The sequence below is a fragment of the Dipodomys ordii genome, unplaced genomic scaffold (genome assembly GCF_000151885.1).
Source record: "Dipodomys ordii isolate 6190 unplaced genomic scaffold, Dord_2.0 Scaffold14, whole genome shotgun sequence".
Classification (NCBI taxonomy): domain Eukaryota; kingdom Metazoa; phylum Chordata; class Mammalia; order Rodentia; family Heteromyidae; genus Dipodomys; species Dipodomys ordii.
In genome coordinates this window covers 5,039,924-5,061,615 of record NW_012267230.1, presented here as the reverse complement: position 1 = coordinate 5,061,615, position 21,692 = coordinate 5,039,924, and the positions used below count along the sequence as shown (strand labels likewise).

The 21,692-nt window shown below is 48.0% G+C and overlaps 1 protein-coding gene across 1 annotated transcript; it reads left to right on the top strand.

The window, feature by feature from the left end:
* The first annotated feature begins 3,589 nt into the window (after positions 1–3,589).
* Positions 3,590–4,912, top strand: Nupr1 (nuclear protein, transcriptional regulator, 1). The gene is made up of 3 exons (XM_013011433.1): positions 3,590–3,827; positions 4,156–4,293; positions 4,608–4,912. The coding sequence occupies exons 1-2, from the start codon at positions 3,716–3,718 to the stop codon at positions 4,284–4,286; spliced, it is 243 nt and encodes an 80-aa protein (XP_012866887.1). The 5' UTR covers positions 3,590–3,715; the 3' UTR covers positions 4,287–4,293; positions 4,608–4,912.
* The last annotated feature ends 16,780 nt before the right edge of the window (positions 4,913–21,692 follow it).

The following is a 21,692-nucleotide window of genomic DNA, read 5'->3' as shown; positions in this document are numbered from 1 at the left end:
CTGAGTTCAAGCCCCAGGACTGGCAGAGAGAGAGAGAGAGAGAGAGAGAGAGAAGAAAAGAAAGAAGAAAGAAAGAACAGCATGCTACGTGCCTAGCTCTGACAGGCACGAGTGCTGTCACTATTCTCAATTTCCAGATGAACAAACAAAAACCAGGAAGCTCCAGGACTAGGGTGGAGCCCCTGGATGTGTGTCCACAGACTCCTCGTGAGTCACCAGCAAGGCCTGCTGGCCGAGGTCAGGGAATGAAACGCTTCCTTGCTCACAGCGCCTATGGAAATTGCGGGTGGTTTGTGTTGTCACATTAATGGGGAGAAGACGCACAGAAAAGCCAAGGGCAGAACAGTTCTGGATAATACTGCCCAACCCCAGACTTGCACAAGGTGGGACTGTCCTGCTAAACATTCTTTTATTTATTTAGTTTTGGTCGGTTGTGGGACTTGAACTCTAGGCTTGGGCGCTGTCCCTCAGCTCTTCAGCTCAAGGAAAGCACTCTATCACTTGAGCCACAGCGCCACTTCCAGTTTTCTGGAGGTTAACTGGAGATAAGAGTCTCAGGGACTTCCTGCCTGGGCTGGCTTTGAACTCTGATCCTCAGATCTCAGCCTCATGGGTAGCTAGGATTACAGGCAGGAGCAACCGGCACCCAGCCTGCTAAACATTCCTGAAAATAAAAAAAAAATGTATTTATGGGGCTGGGAATGTGGCTTAGTGGTAGAATGCTTGCCTTGCATACATGAAGCCCTGGGTTCAATTCCTTAGTACCATATAAACAGAAAAAGCCACAAGTGGTGCTGTGGCTCAAGTGGTAGAGTGCCAGCCTTGAGTAAAAGAAGCTCAGGGACAGTGCCCAGGTCCTGAGTTCAAGCCCCAGGATTGGCAAAAAAATGGATTTAAGGCTGGGATTGTGGCTCAGTGATAGAGTGCTTGCTTAGCAGGTATGAAGCCCTGGGTTTGATTCCTTAGTACCACATAAACAGAAAAAACTAAAAGTGGTACCGTGGCTCAAGTGGTAGAGTATCCTTGAGCTAAAGAGCTCAGGGACAGCACTCAGGCCGAGTTCAAGCCATATGGTTGGCAAACAAACAAACAAAAGGTATTTATGATGACCTGGACCTATTTGCCTGATCTAGTGACCTGACCTTGTATATGATGACCTGAATGTCATCATGACTGTCCAGTGTCACCATGGAAGTGACTTGTCTCCCTTTATGCCAATGTTGGCCACATCTCAAAATCTCATGTCTTATGGATGCTGGTTGGTTATGCCTATCATCCTAGCTACTCAGGAGGCTGAGACCTGAGGATCTTGGCTCAAGGCCAGCCAGCTCGGGCAGACAAATCTAAGAGACACTAATTTCCAAATAACCAACAAAAAGCTGGAAATGGAGGTGTGGCTCAAGAGGTAGAGCACTCAGTTTGATTGTTTTGCTGATACCAGGATTGCAATTTAGAGACACAAAACTCACAGCTGGTGCTTTACTACTCAAGCCACACCTCCAATCTAGTTTTCTTTTTCTTTCTTTTCTTTTTTTTTTTTTTTTTTTGCTGGTTAATTGGAAATAGAGTCTCAAGGACTTTTCTGTCCCAACTGGTTTTTGAACTGAGATCTTAACCTTCAGAGTAGCTAGGATTATAAACGTAGCGTCATCAGTGCCCAGCTTCTGTTGTTGGTGTTGTTGGTCCTGGGGCTTTAAATTGGGCCTTGGGCACTAGCTATCTCTGAGCTCTTTTGCTAAAGGCTAGAGCTCTACCACTTTCAGCCACTAGGCTACTTCCAGTTTTCTGGTGGTTCATTGGAGACTCTCATCAGAGGCTCCTGGGCTTTCCTACCTGGGCTGGCTTCAAACTGCAATCCTCAGATCTCAGTGTCCTAAGTAGATAGGATTACAGGCGTGAGCCACCAGTCCCTGGCTTTACTTTTGTTCTGACACAGGGCCTTGCTATATAACTTAGTCTAGTTTTAAACTCATGATGATGATGTTCCTGCCTCAATGTTCCAAGTACTGGGATTACAGATGTGTGCCATAATATCCACCTGACATGCTTTGATGCTTGCAGTGTTTGGTCTGGCAGAGGCAAGCAGGATGAAGGAACAGAAGAAGCATAGTGTCTTGTCAAACCAAAGGTCACTTGGAGTCACTTGGGCTTGTAGGAAGGACAAATTTTAGGTATTAGAAAAACAGAACAACTCCGGGACTGGTGGCTCACACCTGTAATCCTAGCTACTTAGAATGCTGAGATCTGAGGATCATGATTCAAAGCCAGACAGAACAGGGAAGTCCATGAGACTCTCATCTCCAATAAACCACTCAAAAACTGGAAGTGGTGCTGTGGCTCAAAGTGGTAGAGCACTAACTTTGAGCAAAAGAGCTCAGGGACAACACCCAGGCCTCAAGTTCAAGCCCCATGACTAACAAAAACAAAAACAGAACAATGGTTAAGAGGTTCACAGCCAAATGGGGGGTGTGAGCAAAGAATTACCATCTGGCTTGAGCTGAGGAAATATTGTTTCACTGGAAACCAGAGTTTTGTTTTGTTGTTTTTGATGTAGAGTGTTTTATCTGCTTACCTCCTTGCTTAGAGCTACCGCAGGGCAAATGAAATTAGAGACAGTACCCTGTCCAGCCAAGTGACTCACACAACTTGTACAGTTGAGATCTGCAGGCGGAGTGGAGTATTCCATTTCTACTCCTTCCCTTCCTTTTTGGGTTTTTCCTTTGTTTTTGTTTGTTGTTGTTATTGCCTGGGGTTTTTGTTTTTTTTTGGGTGCCAGTCCTGGCACTTGAATTCAGGGTCTTGTGCTCTTGCTTGGCTTTTTTTTTTGGTCGTGGGGCTTGAATTCTGGGCCTGGGTGCTGTCCCTTCAGCTCAAGGCTAGCACTCTACCACTTGAGCCACAACACCACTTCCAGTTTTCTGAATGATGTATTGGAGATAAGAGTCTCACGGAGTTTCCTGCCCCTGCTGGCCTTGAACCCTGATCCTCAGATCTCAGCCTCCTGAGTAGCTAGGATTATAGGCGTGAGCCACTGACACCCACGTGGCTTTTTTGTTCAAAGCTGGCTCTCTACCACTTACTTCACAGCTCTACTTTCAGCTTTTTGCTTGGTAGTTGGAGATACGAGGCTCTCAGATTTGTCTATCCGGGCTGGCTTTGAATGGGGATCCTTAGCTCTCAGCCTCCTGAGGTTAGGATTACAGGCATGAGCCACCAGCACCTAGTTTCCCTGTTTCTTCATTCCATATTCTACCACAATTTTCTATGCTTGAGGCAGATGAGGGCCAGGAGGGAGACATCTGATGGCTGTGACCCTGGCCCTTAAAGGGGTATGTGGCAGAGGGCAGAGTGGAAGAACGGGAAGGAACGATCCGTCTAAGGCCCTCTGTCCCAGCTGTCCAGGCTCTCAAGGATTGTTTGTAGCAGACCTTGTCTGCTCCCTCCTCCCCCACAGGCTGGAGTCTCTATGGAAAAACACCCACTGGATGAGCCCTGGTGTGGGAGGAGGCCCTGTGGCTCCCAGAATTCAGCTCCTTTCCCTGCTCACTGGCGAGGATGGGCTGGCTTCTGGGAAAAAGAGTGGATTGCATCAGACAGGCTCATGGGGCGGGAACCAGCCTGTGGGCTTAGGAGACATAGCTTTATAAGCTGAGCCAAGAACTGGGAGGGAAGGGAAAGCCAGACAAAACAACACTTAGAGAGGAGACCAGGCACCATGGCCACCTTGCCACCAGCAGACAGCTCCCCTGGGCAGCCCCTGAGCCCTGAGGACGAAGAGGCCAGCTTGGATGAGTACGACCTGTATAGCCTGGGCCATCCCTATGTGGGTAAGACTTGCTCTGCCATCTGCTCTGCCTTGCTCCTTCCCCTCTACCCTTCCCGTCCCATTCCAAGGACTCTGGCCTCCAAGTCACCCCTTCTAGTCCCTTACCCATAAAGTGCTATCATAGTCAACCCTAGGGCCTCAAACATCTGGGAACAGCTGGCTGAGGTTGTGATTGTCCCAAAGTGATGCACACACACACACACACACACACACACACACACACACACACACACACCCCTCCCTACCTTCCCTATCCTGCATCCCAGGCTGCTGATCTCTCCTCTAAGGTTTCTGTCCACTTCTCCTCCCTCTCCTGGCCTCGCCACCAGCTGGTGGAGGCCGGAAAGGTCGCACCAAGAGAGAAGCAGCTGCCAACACCAACCGCCCCAGCCCTGGTGGGCACGAGAGAAAACTGGTGACCAAGTTCCAGAACTCAGAGAGGAAAAAGGCCCAGCGCTGACTTACAGGTGAAGAGGCCCAGCCGAGGGAGACTGCCCAGGCCTCTAGGGGACAGGCCTGGGCTTGTCTCAGGTGGGTGGGGAGGGGCAGCTGAGAACGGCCATCCCTACCTAAAATAAAGTGAGATGCGTGGTTGACTCAGAGCTCCCTTGTGACCAGAGATAAGGGGGAACATTAGAGCCTTTCCAACTAGAGGGAGATCTGTGTCATCAGACTGGGGACACGGAGGCCAAAGAGGGTGGGGGTCCGAGAGAAAAGAAGAGAGGCAGAATTAGAACCCAGGTCTCTTGCTCCTTTTACCACCTGCTTTCCCTCTCCACAGATGAGGCCAACCATGACTGCACCCACCATGGCATCAGGACTATGAGGGAGTGAGGACCTGGAGCGGGCGGGACCCAGGCCCTCCCCTCCGCCCCCCCCCGCTTGTACCCCCTCCCAAGACTTATCCTACCTAAGGAAGGACCCAAGGGGGGAGGGGCATCAGAAGTGCTTCTAGGCCCAAGCAAAAGAGCAAGAGGCAGAGAATGAACCAGAGAGTGAGGAAGGCACCCCCAAAAAGAAAGAGAAGAAACTGGAGCCCCCAGGGCAGCAGCAACAATAAACAATTCAGCAGCTGCATGTACCCAAGTCTGTGTGTGTGTGTGTGTGTGTGTGTGTGTGTGTGTGTGTGTTATCCTGGCGCCAGGTGTGTTTCTGTCCTGGGAAGATTCTGCCTGCACGTGTCTGTATTTGCGCAAGCCATCGGCACCAGCTAGACCTTTGTGCTCGCTGTAGGCATGGAGTGGGAGGGGGTTCCGTCCTGTCCTTGTGTATGGTTAGGCTGTGAACTCCACAGCTCATACTGAGTGTAAGGAAGTTTCCAGTCTCACTGCAATGGAGCTAATGAGAGGAGCCACTCACTACCTCCTATCCAGCCAGGTATGGATAGATGTTCTTGTAAAACTTCCTTTATAAGGGTGTGTGTGTGTGTGTGTGTATGTATGTGTATGTATGTATTACATATATATATGTATATATATATATATATATTCCATGCTGGGAATGTATTTATTACTCCTATTGTGGCCCTAGAGTTTGAACTCAGGACCTTAAACTTGCTAGACAGGCACTCTACCAATTGAGCCAACCCCAGCCCTTTTTGCTTTTTAGTTATTTTTCAAATAGCGTTATCCTCGGACTGCGATCCTTCTACCTGTGGCTTCTCACACAGATAAGACCATAGGTGTACACCACCACATTCAACCAGTAATTCACATGGCGTGTCCCTAACTTTTTGCCCAGGCTGGACTTGAAATACTCTCTTCCAATCTCTGTCTTCTGCGTAGTTGAGATTCTGCAGTGGGGGCTGGGAAGGTGGCTCAGTGGTAGAGCGCTTGCCTTGCATGCCTGAGGCCCTGGGTTTGATTCCTCAGCACCACATAAGCAAAAAGAAAAAAGCTGGAAGTGGCGCTGTGGCTCAAGTGGTAGAGCGCTAGCCTTGAGCTGAAGAGCTGAGGGACAGCACCCAGGCCCTGAGTTTAAGCCCCACGATCATGCGCGCGCACACACACACACACACACAAATATCTTCTAGGCTGAAGGTGTGGTTCAAGTGGTAGAATGCCTGCTTAGGACCTAGATTCTCTTACTTAGGCCTCGTAGGAACTGGGATTACAGATAGGACCCAGGACATCTTTGTTGTTGTTGAGATAGAATCTTTTTGTTTGGGGTGTGTGTGTGTGAGTGTGTGTGTGTGTGTGTGTGTGTGTGTGTGCACTCACACTGCTCCTGGGAGCTTGAACTCAAGGCCTAGGTGCTGTCTCAGATTTTTGCTCAAGTTTAGCATTCCACCACTTGAGCGACAGCTCTAATTCTGGCTTTGTTGATGAGTCTCTCCCGCCTGGACTGACTTAAAATTGTAACACTCAGATCCCAGCTTCCTTAGTAGCTAAGATTACAGATGATCTACCAGGGCCCAGCTGGAGTCTTTTTTTTTTTAGTTAATCATGGTACTTAAACTCAGGGCTAGGCACTATCCCTGAGGTTTTTTGTTGTTGTTGTTTTGTTTTTTTGCTCAAAGCTTTGAGGCACAGTTCCAGTTCCATTTTCAATATTTAGGTGATTAATTTGAGGTAAGGAGCTCACAGACTTTCCTGCCTGAGCTGACTTCGAACTATTTTTTTTTTCTGGTTAATCGTGGGAACTTGAACCCTGGGCCTGGATCCTGTCCCTGAGCTCTTCAGCTCAAGGCGAGTGCTCTACCACTTGAGCCACAGCGCCACTTCCAGCTTTCTTTGCTTATGTGGTGCTGAGGAATTGAACCCAAGGCCTCATGCATGGTAAGCAAGCACTCTCCCACTGAGCCACGTTCCCAGCCCCACACCTATTTATTTTTAAGAGTATTATCTATAAATAAAACACATTGAGGCTCCAAATTTAGTCACATGCCACACCCAATGACAAAAGAGGCTAGGAAATGTCACTGCTAACTGCTCAGGCACTGGGTAGCCATATGTGGGTGAGGGTGGAGTTTTCCTATTCAAAGAAGCAGGAGAAAATGAGTACTGGAAACACAAATGAGACATGACTGTTACACAGACTCAACCAAGAGGCGGGAGAAAGCCATCACTCCGGGCCTGGGCAGATCTAAGCCTGCTCTGGCATGTAAGCCTTAGGTGCAGGGTGCGGTTACTCTAAAGCCAGGACAGAGGCAGAAGCCACTCACAGCAGATCACAGGCTAGAGCGGCTGGAACTCTTGAGAACCATTTCTATCTGCCTCCTAAATCCACTTCTGGGAAGGGGCTCAGCCACTTGAGTCAAGTTTCCAATATCACATTATTTTGCCTTTTTGTTCAGATAGTCTCCAATTTTTATCATTCATTCATTCTTTTTGCCCAGGGCCAGTCCCAGGCTCTTCTGTATCTCTACCTCTGGAATAGCTGAGATTACAGGCGTGAGTCACCACACTTGGCTCATATTACTTTTCACTTGACCCCTGACCAAGAACAAATCTTCAGTTTTCCTGAGCCTTCTGTCTGAAATGCCTTTGATTCCACTTTTTTTTTGGGGGGGGGAGAGAAGGAGGGGTCGGTCATGGGGCTTGATCTCTGGGCCTGGGCGCTGTCCCTCTTGCTCTTCAGCTCAGGGCAAGCACTCTACCTCTTGAGCCACAGTGCCATTTCCGGTTTTCTGGTGGTTTACTGGACACTCTTGCCTAGGCTGGCTGTGAACCCTGATCCACAGATCTCAGCCTCCTGAGTAGCTAGGATTACAGATGTGAGCCACCGGTGCCCAGCTGATCCAGCTTTTTGAAAAGGCTTCAATGCCCTCTCTCTTCAAAGTCTTTCCTAACTTGTACCTCTGAGATACCACCCCTCCCCTTCCTGTAGAGGATCATTTCTCAAGACGGAGTGAATCTCACATTTGCTGTGGCTATGGCTCCTTTAGAATCAAGACCCTTTTTTTGGTCTCCTGCTCAGTGAAAGATTTGTTGTTTTTATTGCTGTGTGTGTGTGTGTGTGTGTGTGTGTGTGTGTGTGTGTGTGTGTGTGCACGCGCATGCGCTCTACTCCTAGAGCTTGAACTCTACCATTTGAGCCACAGCCTTTTCTGAGTAGTTTATTGGTGATTAGAATCTCTCAGACTTTCCTGCCTGGGGTGGCTTCAAACCATGATCTTCACATCTCAGCCTCCTGAGTAGCTAGGGTTTCAGGTGTGAGCCACCAGTGCCTGGCCAGCTTTATTGCTGTTTGTTTGTTTACTTGCTTGCTTGTTTTCCAGAACTGGAATTTGAACTCAGGGCCTTAGACTTGCTAGGCAGAACCTCTGTCACTTCAGCCACTTTGCAAGTCTTTTTTTTTTTCTTTTTCTGTATATTAGTTATTTTAAGACTCGGAATCTTATTTTATGTCCTGGGCTAAGCTAGACTGTGATCCTCCTATTTGTGCTTCTCCATCATTGAAATGACAGGCAGACACCAACACACCCAGTCATCGGTCAAGATGAAGTCTCATGAACATTTGTTTTTTGTTGCCTGGGCAGACACTGAACCACAATCCTAAGTAGTTAGAACTAGTAGCTAGAAAGTAGATGCTATACTATCTAGTACTAGTAACTAGCTAGAACTAGTAACTAGAACTTAGTTGCTTCCCAAGTGGCTAGGATTACAAGCTTGACCTTGAAAGCACCCATCCCAGAAGACCCCGTGGACACAGAAGAAGGAGGATTATCAGAGGGACTGACAAGGCCAACTCCTTATGGGACAGAGAGTAATATGGTGCCTGTCCCTAATCAGGGGCATCCTTATAACACCATGGGGCTAGAGGCGGGCAGCTAGGTCTGGGCAGAGCGTGGGAATGCAGGCCTATCCTGCAGAAACTGGCGGAAGCCCTGGGTGAGTTCTTTGTGAAGGGCAGGGTAGAGTTCAGGTTTGGGTGGAGGGTGTTCTGCTGATGGATGCTAGAGATACAAGCTGCTCTGGGAAGTGAGGTGGGGGCTGAGTTTCTGAGATGGAGGGCATGCTGATAGACCCACTGCACCCAATTTGGTTTTTAGTAGTTCAGGGAAATGGAGCCTAGGGCCTTGGGCATGCTAAGAAAGTTGCATACCATTGAGCTACATACCCTGCCCTGCAACAAGTGTTTTATAAGACATATATTTAGGCCAGGTGCTGGTGGCTTACACCTGTAGTCCTAGCTACTCAGGAGGTTGAGATCTGAGGATCAAGATTCAAAGCCAGTGGGGTAGGAAAGTCCGTGAGACTATTATCTCCAATAAACTACAGGGAAAAGGCTGGAAGTGGCACTGTGGCTCAAGTGGTAGAGCACCTGACTTGTGCAAATGAAGCTCAGGGACAATTTCCAGGCCCTGAGTTTGAGCCCCAGGATCACTACTAACAACAAAAAAGACATGAATTTATTGGCTGCATCTTTTTTTTTTTTTCAGACTAGAGATTCAGAGAAGTCAAGTAATTTGTCCAAAGTCACAGAGCACGGAGCTGGGAGCCAATGGCTCACACCTGTAATCCTAACTACTTAGGAAGCTGAGGTCTAAGGATTGAGGTTCAAGGTTGAAAGTTCATGAGACTCTTATCTTGAATTAACCACCAAAAAGCTGGAAGTGGAGGTGTGACTGAAGAAGCTAATCAAGAGCATAAGGCCACAAGTTCAAGCTCTAGGACCAGCATAAAAGACAAAGTCAGATAGCCTCAACTTGTGGCACATGGTGTTAGCATGGGACTATAAACTTTTTTGTGCCCATACTGGGATTTGAACTCAGGGCCTTTAGCTCTCACTTGGCTTTTTTGCTTAAGGTTGGTGCTCTACCACTTGTGCCATAGCTTTGCTTCTGGCTCTTTCATGGTTAGAGATAAGCATCTTACAGACTTTCTTGCTGGGGCTGACATTGAACCACGATCCTCACATCTCAGCTTCTTCTGTAGCTAGGAGTATAAGTGTGCGCCACCATCCTCTAGCTGTTTCCGTTTTGTTACAGACCTGAGGAGAACCACAGGGGATTGACAACGAGGGAACGAGCGATTTTTATTTTTATTTCGGTCAGTCTTGGGCCTGGGCACTGACCCTCAGCTCTTCCACTCAAGGTGAGCACTCTACCACTTGAGCCACAGCACCACTTCTGGTTTTCTGGTGGTTCATGGGAGATAAGAGTGTCATAGACATTCCCGCCCAGGCTAGCTTGGAACCGAGATCCTCAGATCTCAGCCTCCTGAGTAGCTAGAATGACAGGCGTGAACCACTGACACCTGGCAGCAAGGGATCTTATAGTGCAATTAATTCCTGATCAATTAGTTCTCTGCCAAGGGACAAGGCCAGCCTCTCTTCTGTCCAGGAAAAGAGCAAGGGCTGCAAAGACTATGTCCATGTCCCTTGCCCATGTGGCCACTCCCAGTGTGCTGGGTCCTTTGAAGGGACCTCACAAACCACCTCTGCTCCTGGCCTCCGATCAGCTTCGCTGGCCTCCTCCCCAGCCTCTACATAGACAGTTTCTCCTGGCAGTTCTGGCAATTCTTAGACTCTCCATACTTGTGGATCAGGGAGAATCCCGTGTGAAACCTCCCACGGCTATCTTAATCCCTTCTTTCCAACTTCTTTTCTCTCACCCTCAACCCCCAACTTTCCAGGTTACATGTAATGTCTGTTTCCCCAGTTTTGTTTTGTTTTTTAAATGGGGGAAGGGAGTTCCCTTCTACAATGGGAGAAATCACTGTGTCCCTTCGGGAGCCGACAGAAACTTCCCTGTGAGCTTTTCAAACTTCAGTGAGTCTAACCCCTGGCAGCGAATTAAGAAACCCCAAAGCCAGCTGCATAAGCTGGGTTTAAATTTAAAGTTTGTTGGTTTTTTTTGGCCCGTCATGGGGCTTGAACTCTGGGCCTGGGCGCTGTCCCTCAGCTCTTCAGCTCAAGGCTAGCGCTCTACCACTTGAGCCACAGTGCCACTTCTGGTTTTCTGAGTGGTTTATTGGAGATAAGAGTCTCACAGACTTTCCTCCTGGGCTGGCTTTGAACCCCGATCCTCAGTTCTCAGCCTCCTGAGTAGCTAGGATTACAGGCATGAGCCACTGGTGTCTGGCTTTGGGTTTAAACTTTAGAAGGATTGAAGTTAATTTCCAACCAGCCTTCCTTATAGAGGTTACTACTAATGGTTATAGAAAGCCAAGATGGACACCCAGCTACAGGGTTTTCCCAAACTCCTGTTTCCCGCAATTTGATTCTGCTTTCTGCTTTGTATGCTGCATAAATGATTTCCTTAACCCTGAGAAATTACCTCCTTGCCTTTCTTACTCATGTGTATTTAAAAAGGAAACTGTATAACACGCCCCCCCCCCCGAAAACCACAGTCAAGTGTCATAACTAGAAATTAACTCTAACAAGAAACAGTAATTTCTTTTCTTTTTTTCTTTTTTGTCGGTCATGGAGCTTGAACTCTGGGCCTGGGCACTGTCCCTCAGCTTTTCAGCTCAAGGCTAGCACTCTACCACTTGAGCCACAGCATCCACTTTCAGATTTTTCTGTGCAGGTGGTGCTGAGGAATCAAACCCATGACCTCTTGCATGCAAGGCAAGCACTCTACCACTGAGCCACCTTTCCAGCCCCCAGTAATTTATTTTCTAAGTTCATCTGTGCATTACCTATAATTGCCTGTGTGCATCAAGGGTCACAAGTATGTCCACTTGGGCCAAGTGCAGGTGGCTCACGCTTGTAATTCTAGCTTCTTAGGAGGCTGAGATCTGAGGATCAAGGTCAACATTGGGGAGAGAAGTCTCCGAGATACTTCTTTTCAGTGAGCCACCAAAAAACGAAGTGGAGCTGTGACTCAGGTGGTAGAGCACCAGCCTTGAGCAAAAAAAGCAGAAGGGAAGCTCCCAGGCAGTGTGAATTCAAGTCCCAGTACCAACACACACACACACACACACACACACACACACACACACACACACACACACACCGGCAGATGTAAGGAGGCAGTGTGTTTTATAGTGAAGCCATTGACATTGACTCTTTTTTATTTTTATTTTCTGTCAGTCATGGTGCTTGAACTTTGGGCTTGAGTGCTGTCCCTGAACTCTTCAGCTCAAGGCAAGAGCTCTACCACTTGAGCCACAGCGCCACTATTGGTTTTCTGGTGGTTAATTGCAGATAAGAGTCTCATGGACTTTCTTGCCCGGGCTGGCTTTGAACCGCAATCCTCAGATCTCAGCCTCCTGAGTAGCTAGGATTATAAGTATGAGCCACCAGCACCTGGTATGGATATACCTTTGTCTTTCTTCCATTTATTTTCCTTTCTGTTATGTTGATTTAGCTTGAGATTGCAAGTTAAAATGAACCTTTATCTCTTCCACCCCAGCATGGGAGGGGCTGAGACTGGCACCTTGTCAACTAGAAACAATCTTTTCGTTGTAAAACAGTGTTCTCCTTTCCTTTCTAATTACAAAAGCAGTTCTAGCTAGGGAATCACTGGAGAATTCCCAACCAAGGGTTAGATCCTTTGTAACCCAAAAAGCACATGCTCCTCCCAACACTAGCAAAATATCTGTATCATGAAATTATCCCCTAAATTCTTTTTTTTTTTTTTTTTGCCTACGGCTTGAACTCTGGGCCTGGGCACTGTCCCTGAGCTTCTTTTGCTCAAGGCTAGCACTCTACCACTTGAGCCACAGCACCACTTGTGGCTTTTTCTGTGTATGTAATACTGAGGAATCAAACTCAGGGCTGGATGCATGCTAGGCAAGCACTCTACCACTGAGCCACCATCCCAGCTCCTCCTCTAAATTCTCTTTTTTTTTCCTCCCGGTTGTGGGGCTTGAACTCTGGGCCTGGGCACTGTCCCTGAACTCTTCAGCTCAAGGCTAGTGCTCTACTGCTTGAGTCACAGTGACATGTCTGGCTTTTTCTGTTTATATGGTACTGAGGAATCGAACCCAGGGCCTCATGCATGCAAGGCAAGCACTCGCCACTGAGCCACCTTCCCAGTCTCTCCTCTTTTAAATTCTTTATGAGATGATTATACCAGTTTGGATAAGCTTATCTTGTTTTCTTTTCCAGACAAACAGTTTGGAGGTTTTTAACCTTTCTTTTGGGAGAAAAAAAGAAGCATTTATTATTCAACAACTGTTTACTAAGTACCTTACTAAATGTCAGAGAACATCTTGAAGTTACCTAGTGGTAACTAGAAAGACATGAGTCTTTCCTCACTAAACTTTCCTAAATGATGACAAGTGAAAAGCAGTAAGAATTTTAGAACAAGCCGGCACCAGTGGCTCACGCCTGTAATCCTAGCTACTCAAGAGGCTGAGATCTGAGGATGGAGGTTCAAAGCCAGCCTAGACAGGAAAGTCCATGAGACTCATCTCCAATAAACCACCAGAAAACCGGAAGGGGAGCTGTGACTCAAATGGTAGGGCGCTAGCCTTGAGCTGAAGAGCTGAGGGACAGTGCCCAGGCCCAGAGGTCAGGTACCACGACCGACCCCCCCCCAAAAAAATGAAAACATCTGTGCCCTTTAACACATTGGTTAAGAGAAGCCTAGAAAGGAAGCAGTACTGAAGCAAGTCCAAAAGGAAGTTTGAATCATGTTAACGTTCATACTCACATGCTGTATATTTCTGTGTGTTTTTGATTATTAGCCATTTTCTCCTTACGATCTGAGCATAGTACGTGTTTTAGAAAGCCAGACACAGAAACTGATGGCTCATGCCTGAAAAGAGGCTGAGATCTGAGAATCACAGATCAAAGCCAGTCTGGACAGGAAAGTCCATGAGACTCATATCTTCAATAAACTACCAAAAGGCTGGAAGTGAAGCTGAGGCTCCAGAGGCAGAGCACCACTGGCGGGGCACCAGTGGTTCATGCCTGTCATCCTAGCTACTCAGAAGGCTGAGATTTATTTATTTTTTTGTCGGTGGTGGGGCTTGAACTCTGGGCCTGGGTGCTGTCCTTCAGCTCTTTAGCTCAAGGTTAGCGCTCTATCACTTGAGCCACAGCGCCACTTTCAGCTTTCTGAGTGGTTTATTGGAGATAAGAGTCTCACTGAGTTTCTTGCTTGGGCTGGCTTTGAACCCTGATCCTCAGATCTCAGCCTCCAGAGTGGATAGGATTATAGGCATGAGCCACCGGCACCTGGCTAGGAGGCTGAGATTTGAGGATCTTGGTTCAAAGCCAGCCTGGGCAGGAAAGTCCGTGCCACTCTTTTCTTTTCTTTTCTTTTCTTTTTTGCCAGTCATGGGGCCTGAACTTTGGGACTAGGCGCTGTCCCTCAGCTCTTCAGCTCAAGGCTAGCGCTCTACCACTTGAGCCACAGCGCCACTTCTGGCTTTTTCTGCTTATGTGGTGCTGAGGAATTGAACCCAGGGCCTCAGGCATGCAAGGCAAGTACTCTACCACTGAGCCACCTTCCCAGCCCATCATGACACTCTTATCTCCAATAAACCACCAGAAAACTGGAAGTGGCATTGTGGCTTAAGTGGTAGAGTGCTAGCCTTGAGCTGAAGAGCTGAGGGACAGTGCCCAGGCCCTGAGTTCAAGCCCCAGGACTGGCAAGGAAGAAAAGAAAGAAAGAAGGAAGGAAAGGAAGGAAGGAAAGAAGGAAGAAGGGAGGGAAGGAGGGAGGGAGGAAGGAAGGAAGGAAGGAAGGAAGGGAGGTATGATTATAATTTGTGGAGGAAGGAAGGAAGGAAGGAAGAAAGGAAGGAAGGAAGGAAAGAAAGAGAGAGAGAGAGAGAGAGAGAGAGAACGAAAGCTGTTCATTATAATCATACCTCTAATCTTAGTTACTCAGGAGGCTGAGATATGAGAGTCTCAGTTCAAAGCCATCCAGGGCAGGAAAGTCCATGAAACTCTTACTTCCAGTTAATCACCAATAAGCCAGAAGTAGAGGTGTGGTTTAAGCGGTAGAGCATCCGCTTTGAGTAAAAGAACTAAGGGACAGGGAAAAAGCAAAGGGAGTGGTGACATTGTACAAAAAGAATTGTACTCATTGCCAAACTTATAAAATGGTTGCCCCTCCATATAGCACTTTAATAACAATAAAATTACACTAAAAAGATAACTAAGGGACAATACACAGACCCTGCGTTCAAGCTCCAATACTGCATGCAAAAAAGTAGAAGTAGTTTCTAAGTACTTGTTATAGAAACAGGATGCAATTTTGCTCTCAACCACAGACTACAGTCTTGCCCTTGCGGTGGAAAGGGTGACTCTGAAAGATCAGTTCATTCATTCCCCTTGGTATCCCGAGGTCTACAGGCAGGGGAGTGGCCTTTGCAAATTATATATGGACCACACCAGGCAATTAAGATAAATACCATTTCCCAGATTCAAACTTCTCCTCTGGAGGCTTGGGCTATGTACCCTAGTTTAGACCATCTGAGCCTTTTTCTCCCACTGAAATATATACAGGACAGGATGACCCATACCTGTAAATCCCAAATACTATAGAAATAGAGGTGAGAAAATTTTGGTTTGAGGCTGGCTGAGGCAAAAGTGTGAGATCCTGTCTTCAAAAAATAAATAAAAGCCAGTGGGCTGGGAAGCTGGCTCGGTGGTAGAGCGCTTGCCTTGCATGCATGAAGCCCTGGGTTCCATTCCTCAGTACCACATAAGCAGAAAAAGGCAGAAGTGGCACTGTGGCTCAAGTGGTAGAGCACTAACCTTGAGCACAGAGAGGCTCAGGGACAGTGCCCAGGCCCTGAGTTCAAGCCCCAGAAATGGCAAAAAATAGAAATAAAAAATGAAAAAAAGACAGGTGCTGGTGGCTTAGGTTGGTAATCCTAGCTATTGAGTGAGGCTGAGATGTGAGGACTGTAGGCAGGAAAGACCATAAGACTCCAAATAACCACCAGAAAATTGGAAGTGGAGTGGTGGCTCAAAGTGGTAGAGTGCCAGTCTTGAGCAAAAGGGCTCAGACCCTGAGTTGAAGCACCAAGACCAACACAAAAAAGGGTGGGGAGGGGGGGGAGGGAAAGAAGGCAAAAGGGCAGTAGTGCAGCTCAAATGAGGTTGATTATGACTCTGAATTCAAACCTCAGTAGCACACACACACACACACACAGTGACTTACTTGGTAGGCAGAGATGGTTGGAATCTAGTCTAGGCAAAAGTTAGTAAGACCTCAACAATATAAACCAGGTTTGGTGGGCACATTTGCAATCCCAGCTCCTCTGGAGACCTTAGTAGAAAGGATATATTTGGTGTATGTATCCCTTTTTTCTTATTTGTTTCATTGGTTGGTCAGTTGACTGGCTAGGAGGGTTTGGCTTGTTTGTTTTTGTGCTGGCGCTAGGGCTTGAACTCAGAGCCTTGCCCTTTTTGCCTAGCTTTTTCACTCAATATTGGTACACTACCACTGAAGCCACAGCTCTACTACTTCAAGCTTGTTGCTGCTTCATTGGAGATAAGAGTCTCATGGACTTTCCTGCCTGGGCTGGCTTCAAACCTCGATCCTCAGATCTTAGCCTCCTGAGTAGTCAGGATTACAGCATCCAGCTTCTATCTTTTTATACAAATCACCCCACTCTTCTAGGGGTGGGATTCATGCAGTGGCCAGGACTGGCTAGGGGCATGGTGGCCAGGGCTGACTAGGGCTGACTAGAGGCATCTAGGTGAAGGCCAGAGAGGCTTCTGGGCTGTGACTTATATATACATATACATATATATATATATATGTGTGTGTGTGTATATATATATATATGCATATGTATATGTGTATGTATATGTGTATATGGGGATCTCTAGTCCCTTTCTGTCTATGACTCCTCCTTCTTACCCCGAACCCCTCAACTTCCTCAGCTCTGACTTCAGTCTCATCTCTCTTCACCTTCTTCCCCCACCTCTCTCTTTCCTTCAGCCCTATTAATGACAGCTAGCATTTCTTGAGAATTTCCTGTGGGTCAAGCCTTGGATTCTAATAATAGCTCAACCTCAGGCTTACCACACGCCACACTGTGCTAAGCATGTCACACAGCAAATCCTCTCATCTGAGGAGTTTGTGTTCTTTTTCCCCTCCTTCTCATGGGCAGATGGGGAAAAATGAGGCACAGAGAAGCTAAAGAACTTGCCTAGGGTCACACAGCTGCTGAGTGCCAGTCCTGTGCTCTGCTCGTAACTGCCCCAGGAGTCCCCCTCCTGCTGCCTGATTTGCCTCCCCCATTGTCTTTGAGCCCACAGTAGGAAGTACTGAACTCCAGTAGAGAGCTCTGTGGGACCCCAAGCTGGGGCCAACCTGAAATTCTCCCAAATACCTCCTCAGGTCCAAGCTGAGAGGCAAACGGGGCTGCGAGTGGGGGCCTCGGTTTACAGATGTGGAATCTGAAGCGTAGAGGGGCCATTGAGTAGCTCCCCCCAAAAAAGAAAAATGCACACAGGAGAGAGCAGAGTGGCACAGGGACTCAAGCTGGGACTTTTCATGCCTGCCTGTTATTTTTCTCGGTAGCCACAGCCTCTTGGGTTTCCTTCTTACACCTGACAGCCCCAGCCACCTGCCTTGGTCCTCAAGCCCCTCCTGGTTCAGTCCTGGCCCTGTGCCCACGTGCATTTCTGTGGCCTCAGTAATCAGCATCCCTTGGGGAAAAGACGCCTCTCCCCCCTCCCCTCCCAGATCTGCCCTCCCCTGAGGTTGCCAGGGGACCGTGATCTCAGTCTCCACACAGGAACAAAGGAACTCTCTTCCCAGCCCTCCACAGTCGTAGGCACATTTAGGGGCAAAACTAGGGGGGGGAGAAGAAAATTGGACACCTAAGCCCCTTGCAGAGTCTTCGAAGTATGTCCTGGTGGGGCTGGGTATAACCAGAGGCAGAGCATGTGCTTAGAATACTCCAGACTCTATGTCCCATTCCCAGCACAAAGAAAGTAAGAAAGAGAGGGGGGAGAAGGAAAAGGAAAGAAGGAAGGAAGGAAGGAAAGAAAGGAAGGAAGGAAGGAAGAAAGAAAGAAAGAGAGAGAGAAAGAAAGAAAGAAAGAGAGAAAGAGAAAGGAAGGAAGGAAAGGAGGGAAAGGAAGAAAGCCAGCTAGCCAGCTGTTGCTGGCTCATACCTGTAATCCTAGCTATTCAGAAAGCTGAGGTTCAGAAGATCTCAGTTTGAGGCCATTCAGGCAGAAAAGTTCACAAGACTCCAAACTAACCAGCAAAAAGCAAGGTTGGAGGCATGGCTCAAGTTGGTAGAGTACCAGATGAGCAAGGAAAGCAAGTACAGCCCCGAGGCCAAGACCAGATACTTGCAAAAAAGGAAAGAATGCCTTGTACCAGTGCTTGCCTTGCATGCATGAGACCCTGGGTTCGATTCCTCAGCACCACATTAGCAGAAAAAGCTGGAAGTGGCATTGTGCCTCAAGTGGTAGAGCACTAGCCTTGAGCTGAAGAGCTCAGGGACAGTGCCAGGCCCAGAGTTCAGGCCCCACAACCTACCAAAAAAAATCTTTAAAGAATGCCAGGTACCTGTTGATTACACCTATCATCTTAGCTGCTCTGGAGGCGGAGATTTGAGGATCATGGTTTAAAGCCAGCCTGGTCAGGAAAGTCCATGAGACTCTTATCTCCAACTAACCACCCAAAAGCTGGAAGTGGAGCTCAAGTGGTAGAGTGTCAGCCTTGAGTGTTCCAGCTCCAGAACTGATACGAAAAGGAAAGGAAAGGAAAGGAAAATCCTAGCCTCAAGGTAGAAACAGGAGGATCACGGTTTTCAGGCTTGGTGTTCTTGCACCAAGAGAGGGACTGTGGGCCTCCTTTAAGCTCCCTGTCTTGAGAGGGAAAGCTGTGCCTGCGTCAGGATTTCCCCAAATGTCCTGGAAGCTTCCAGATTTCTACCTTTCCCTTGACTTTTCCACTGGACAGTTGTGGAGGGGGCGCGGGAGGGGGGGGCGCTCACATGTGTGCATGTGTGTGTGTGTGTGTGTGTGTGTGTGTGCCAGTACTAGGGCTTGAACTTAAGGTTTCGGGTCTGTCCTGGGTGCTGTCCTTTGGCTTTTTCTGGTTAATGCTCTATCACTTGAGCCACAGCTCCATTTCTGGCTTTTTTTGGTGGTTAACTGAAGATGAGTCTCACAGACCTTCTCCCTATATGGGCTTCAAACTGCAATCCTCAGCTGGGTGCTGGTGGCTCACGCCTGTAATCCTAGCTACTCAGGAAGCTGAGATCTGAGGATCAGGGTTCAAAGCCAGCCCAGGCAGGAAAGTCCATGAGACTCTTATCTCCAATAAAACACCAGAAAACCAGTAGTGGTGCTATGGCTCAAGTGGTAGAGCACTTAGCCTTGAGCTGAAGAGTTGAGGGACAGTGCCCAAGCCCAGAGTTCAGGCCCCAAGACTGATAAAAAACAAACAAATAAAAACCTGCGATCCTCAGATCTTGAAGAGTTAAAAGTGGCTTCGTTTTGAAGCAGTAACCCTTCTGTTGCTCATATTAACCTTGGGCCCACCTGAATTTCAGAAACCATCTTGTTTGTGCTGAAACTGCTAAACCATAGATTACTTGAACAAAGCTACTCTGAAGTCAGGCCCCACTTTGTACTATAGCTGGCCTTGGGTCCCCACAAACTTCAGGAGATGACCAAGCTGGCCCAAGATAAACAGACCACCAATTACTACCTGCTAAGCTTTAACTGCTCTGGAATGTCCAGATGGCCCATTGAGACCCAGCCAGTTTGATAACTCCCTACTACCTCTTATCACCTTGGAATGCCCTGCTGACGCCTCTAGTTGCTGTAAATTTGTCAGTCTGTGATTTTTTTTTCTCTCCTTCTCCTTTTGTAACTTTGTAGTTTTTGCCTTTATAAACCCTGTGACATTTCAGCTCGGGACTCTCCTCCTAAGCTCCGCTGAGTCGGTGTGTGGGACCAGGCCCGGGCTGCAGCCCGCCTGAATAAAGCTTTGCTTTTGCATTTTGGAACGTCTGACTCTCGGTGGTCTTCTTGGTGGGGGTCCTACGACGGGGGGGGGGGTGTACAACAATCTCAGCTTTTTGAGTAGCTAGGATTACAGGTATGAACCATCATGAGCCATCTTGATTTCACTTAAATCTTAGTTTTGATGAAATTTTGGACCTAAGGGTTACTCCAAGCCTCAGAGCTGATACAGAGTCCAGGGGTTCCCCTCCAGCCCAAGCTGGAAATAGGGTCATGAAGCCCAATCCTCATTCTGTCTCTGTGTGTCTTGAAGCAGACTCCTCTCCAAGAAGCAACCCTGAAGTCACGTCTACAGAATGCAATTCCACTCTGAGCCCAGGAGTGTCCCTCAGGCTTGGGAAAGAACCAAAAACCAGGCTCATGGTTCCTTTCTTTGTGTTCCCAGAACCAGAAACCAAGCTCATGGTTCCTTTGGTCATGTTCCCAATCAGTTTTTATTTCCTTACGTAATACTAGTAACCACCCTTGAAAACTTCTGTCACGTTTCAATGAGGAAACTGAGGTCTCAATCAGGTCCGTGACTCACCTGAGGTCTACATTAGAGTCCATACCTCAGTCTTTCTGGTTTCCTTTCTCCTCCTTCTGGCCACATCCCTTCCATTTTCCCCTGGATCTAACCCAAGCCACAGGCCCATCCACCAAAACCCACTTGTGGAAACTGAGACCCAAATGGCCACACACTGGTCAGGACCATCTTCCAAGAACATAAACAGAGTGCTAGGACCTGATCCTAGCTATTTTAGAAATGCCTGACACCCCATCTCAGCCAATAATAAATAGGGTCCTCTTGAGGAAGACCTTACTAAAAATAAATAAATAACTAAACCAAGCGCTGGTGTCTCATGCTTGTAATCCAGGCTATTCAGGAGGCTGATAGCTGAGGATCATAGTTTGAAGTCAGCCTGGGCAGGAAAGTATGTGGAGACTCTGATCTCCCATGAACTACAAAAAATCTGGAAGTGGAGCTGTGGTTCAAGTGGTTGAGCAAAAACAAAAGCTCAGGGACAGACAGCACCCAGGCCCTGAGTTCAAGCACACATGCACCAAAAAGAAAACAATGAGTGTAAACTTGCTGGAGGGGAATAGGTTGAGGATGGGAGTGTGTCTGGTGGAATCAACTGCTTCCTGCTGAAGGGTAGAGAAAGGAACAGGGCAAAGGATCTCAGGGAGCCTTAAGACGGGCAAGAGCTCTGGAAGTTGTGATCAAACATGCTTCCCATAAGCAGCCCCACCTGTTGGGAAGTCGAGGAAGAGCTGCCACCACTAGGAGGCGCTGCTGGGAAAACCACCTGATGCCGTGGCTGGACCCCTGCAGCCCAAGTTCCTTCTCCTCGGATCCATAGCCCTGTGCACAGCTCACAGGCTGCAGATGATACTTTCTTGGCACTTTGTCTCAGGTGGTGCTGGTGGTCAGTGCCCAAGCAGGAGTGAGGAGGTGGGGTACAGGAAGGGGAAGCCCCCTTGGTTTCTGTCTCACAGCAGGGACCCAGCAGGGAAACCCCACAAGTCCCCAAAGGAAAGTGGCAGCTTGGGGAAGACTAAGAAACCCCCATGTTCTCCCTGAAGATGGGAATTCCAGGGTGTGGCAAGGCAGGGCCTCCTGGCAGGGAGTGCCACCGCGGTCTCGGTAGACCAGAAGTGTGAGCATTATTGTGGGTCCTGGCTGAGCCTTGATCCTGATTTCACACAACTGCAGAACGGCCACAGGCTGAGCCCGGATTTGGAGCATTGACCGAACTGTGTTATCCCAAGCCCAAGCCTGAGTCTGCACTAAGTCTTTCTAAGTCAGTGTCTCAGCCAGATCTTTGGTTATGCCTGGCACAGGCTTTTGCTCTAGTTTCAAAACCAAACAGAGCCAGAATATTGGCTCTAGATTCTGCATCCAGTCCCAACGCAAGTCTGGACTGTGGATATACTGAGCCTTAATCCTCTCTATGACTCTGGCTAAAGACTGAGGCCATTAGCCTTGGATGGAGCTGACTCTGACCTCAGACATGGCCTTGGACTTGGTCTC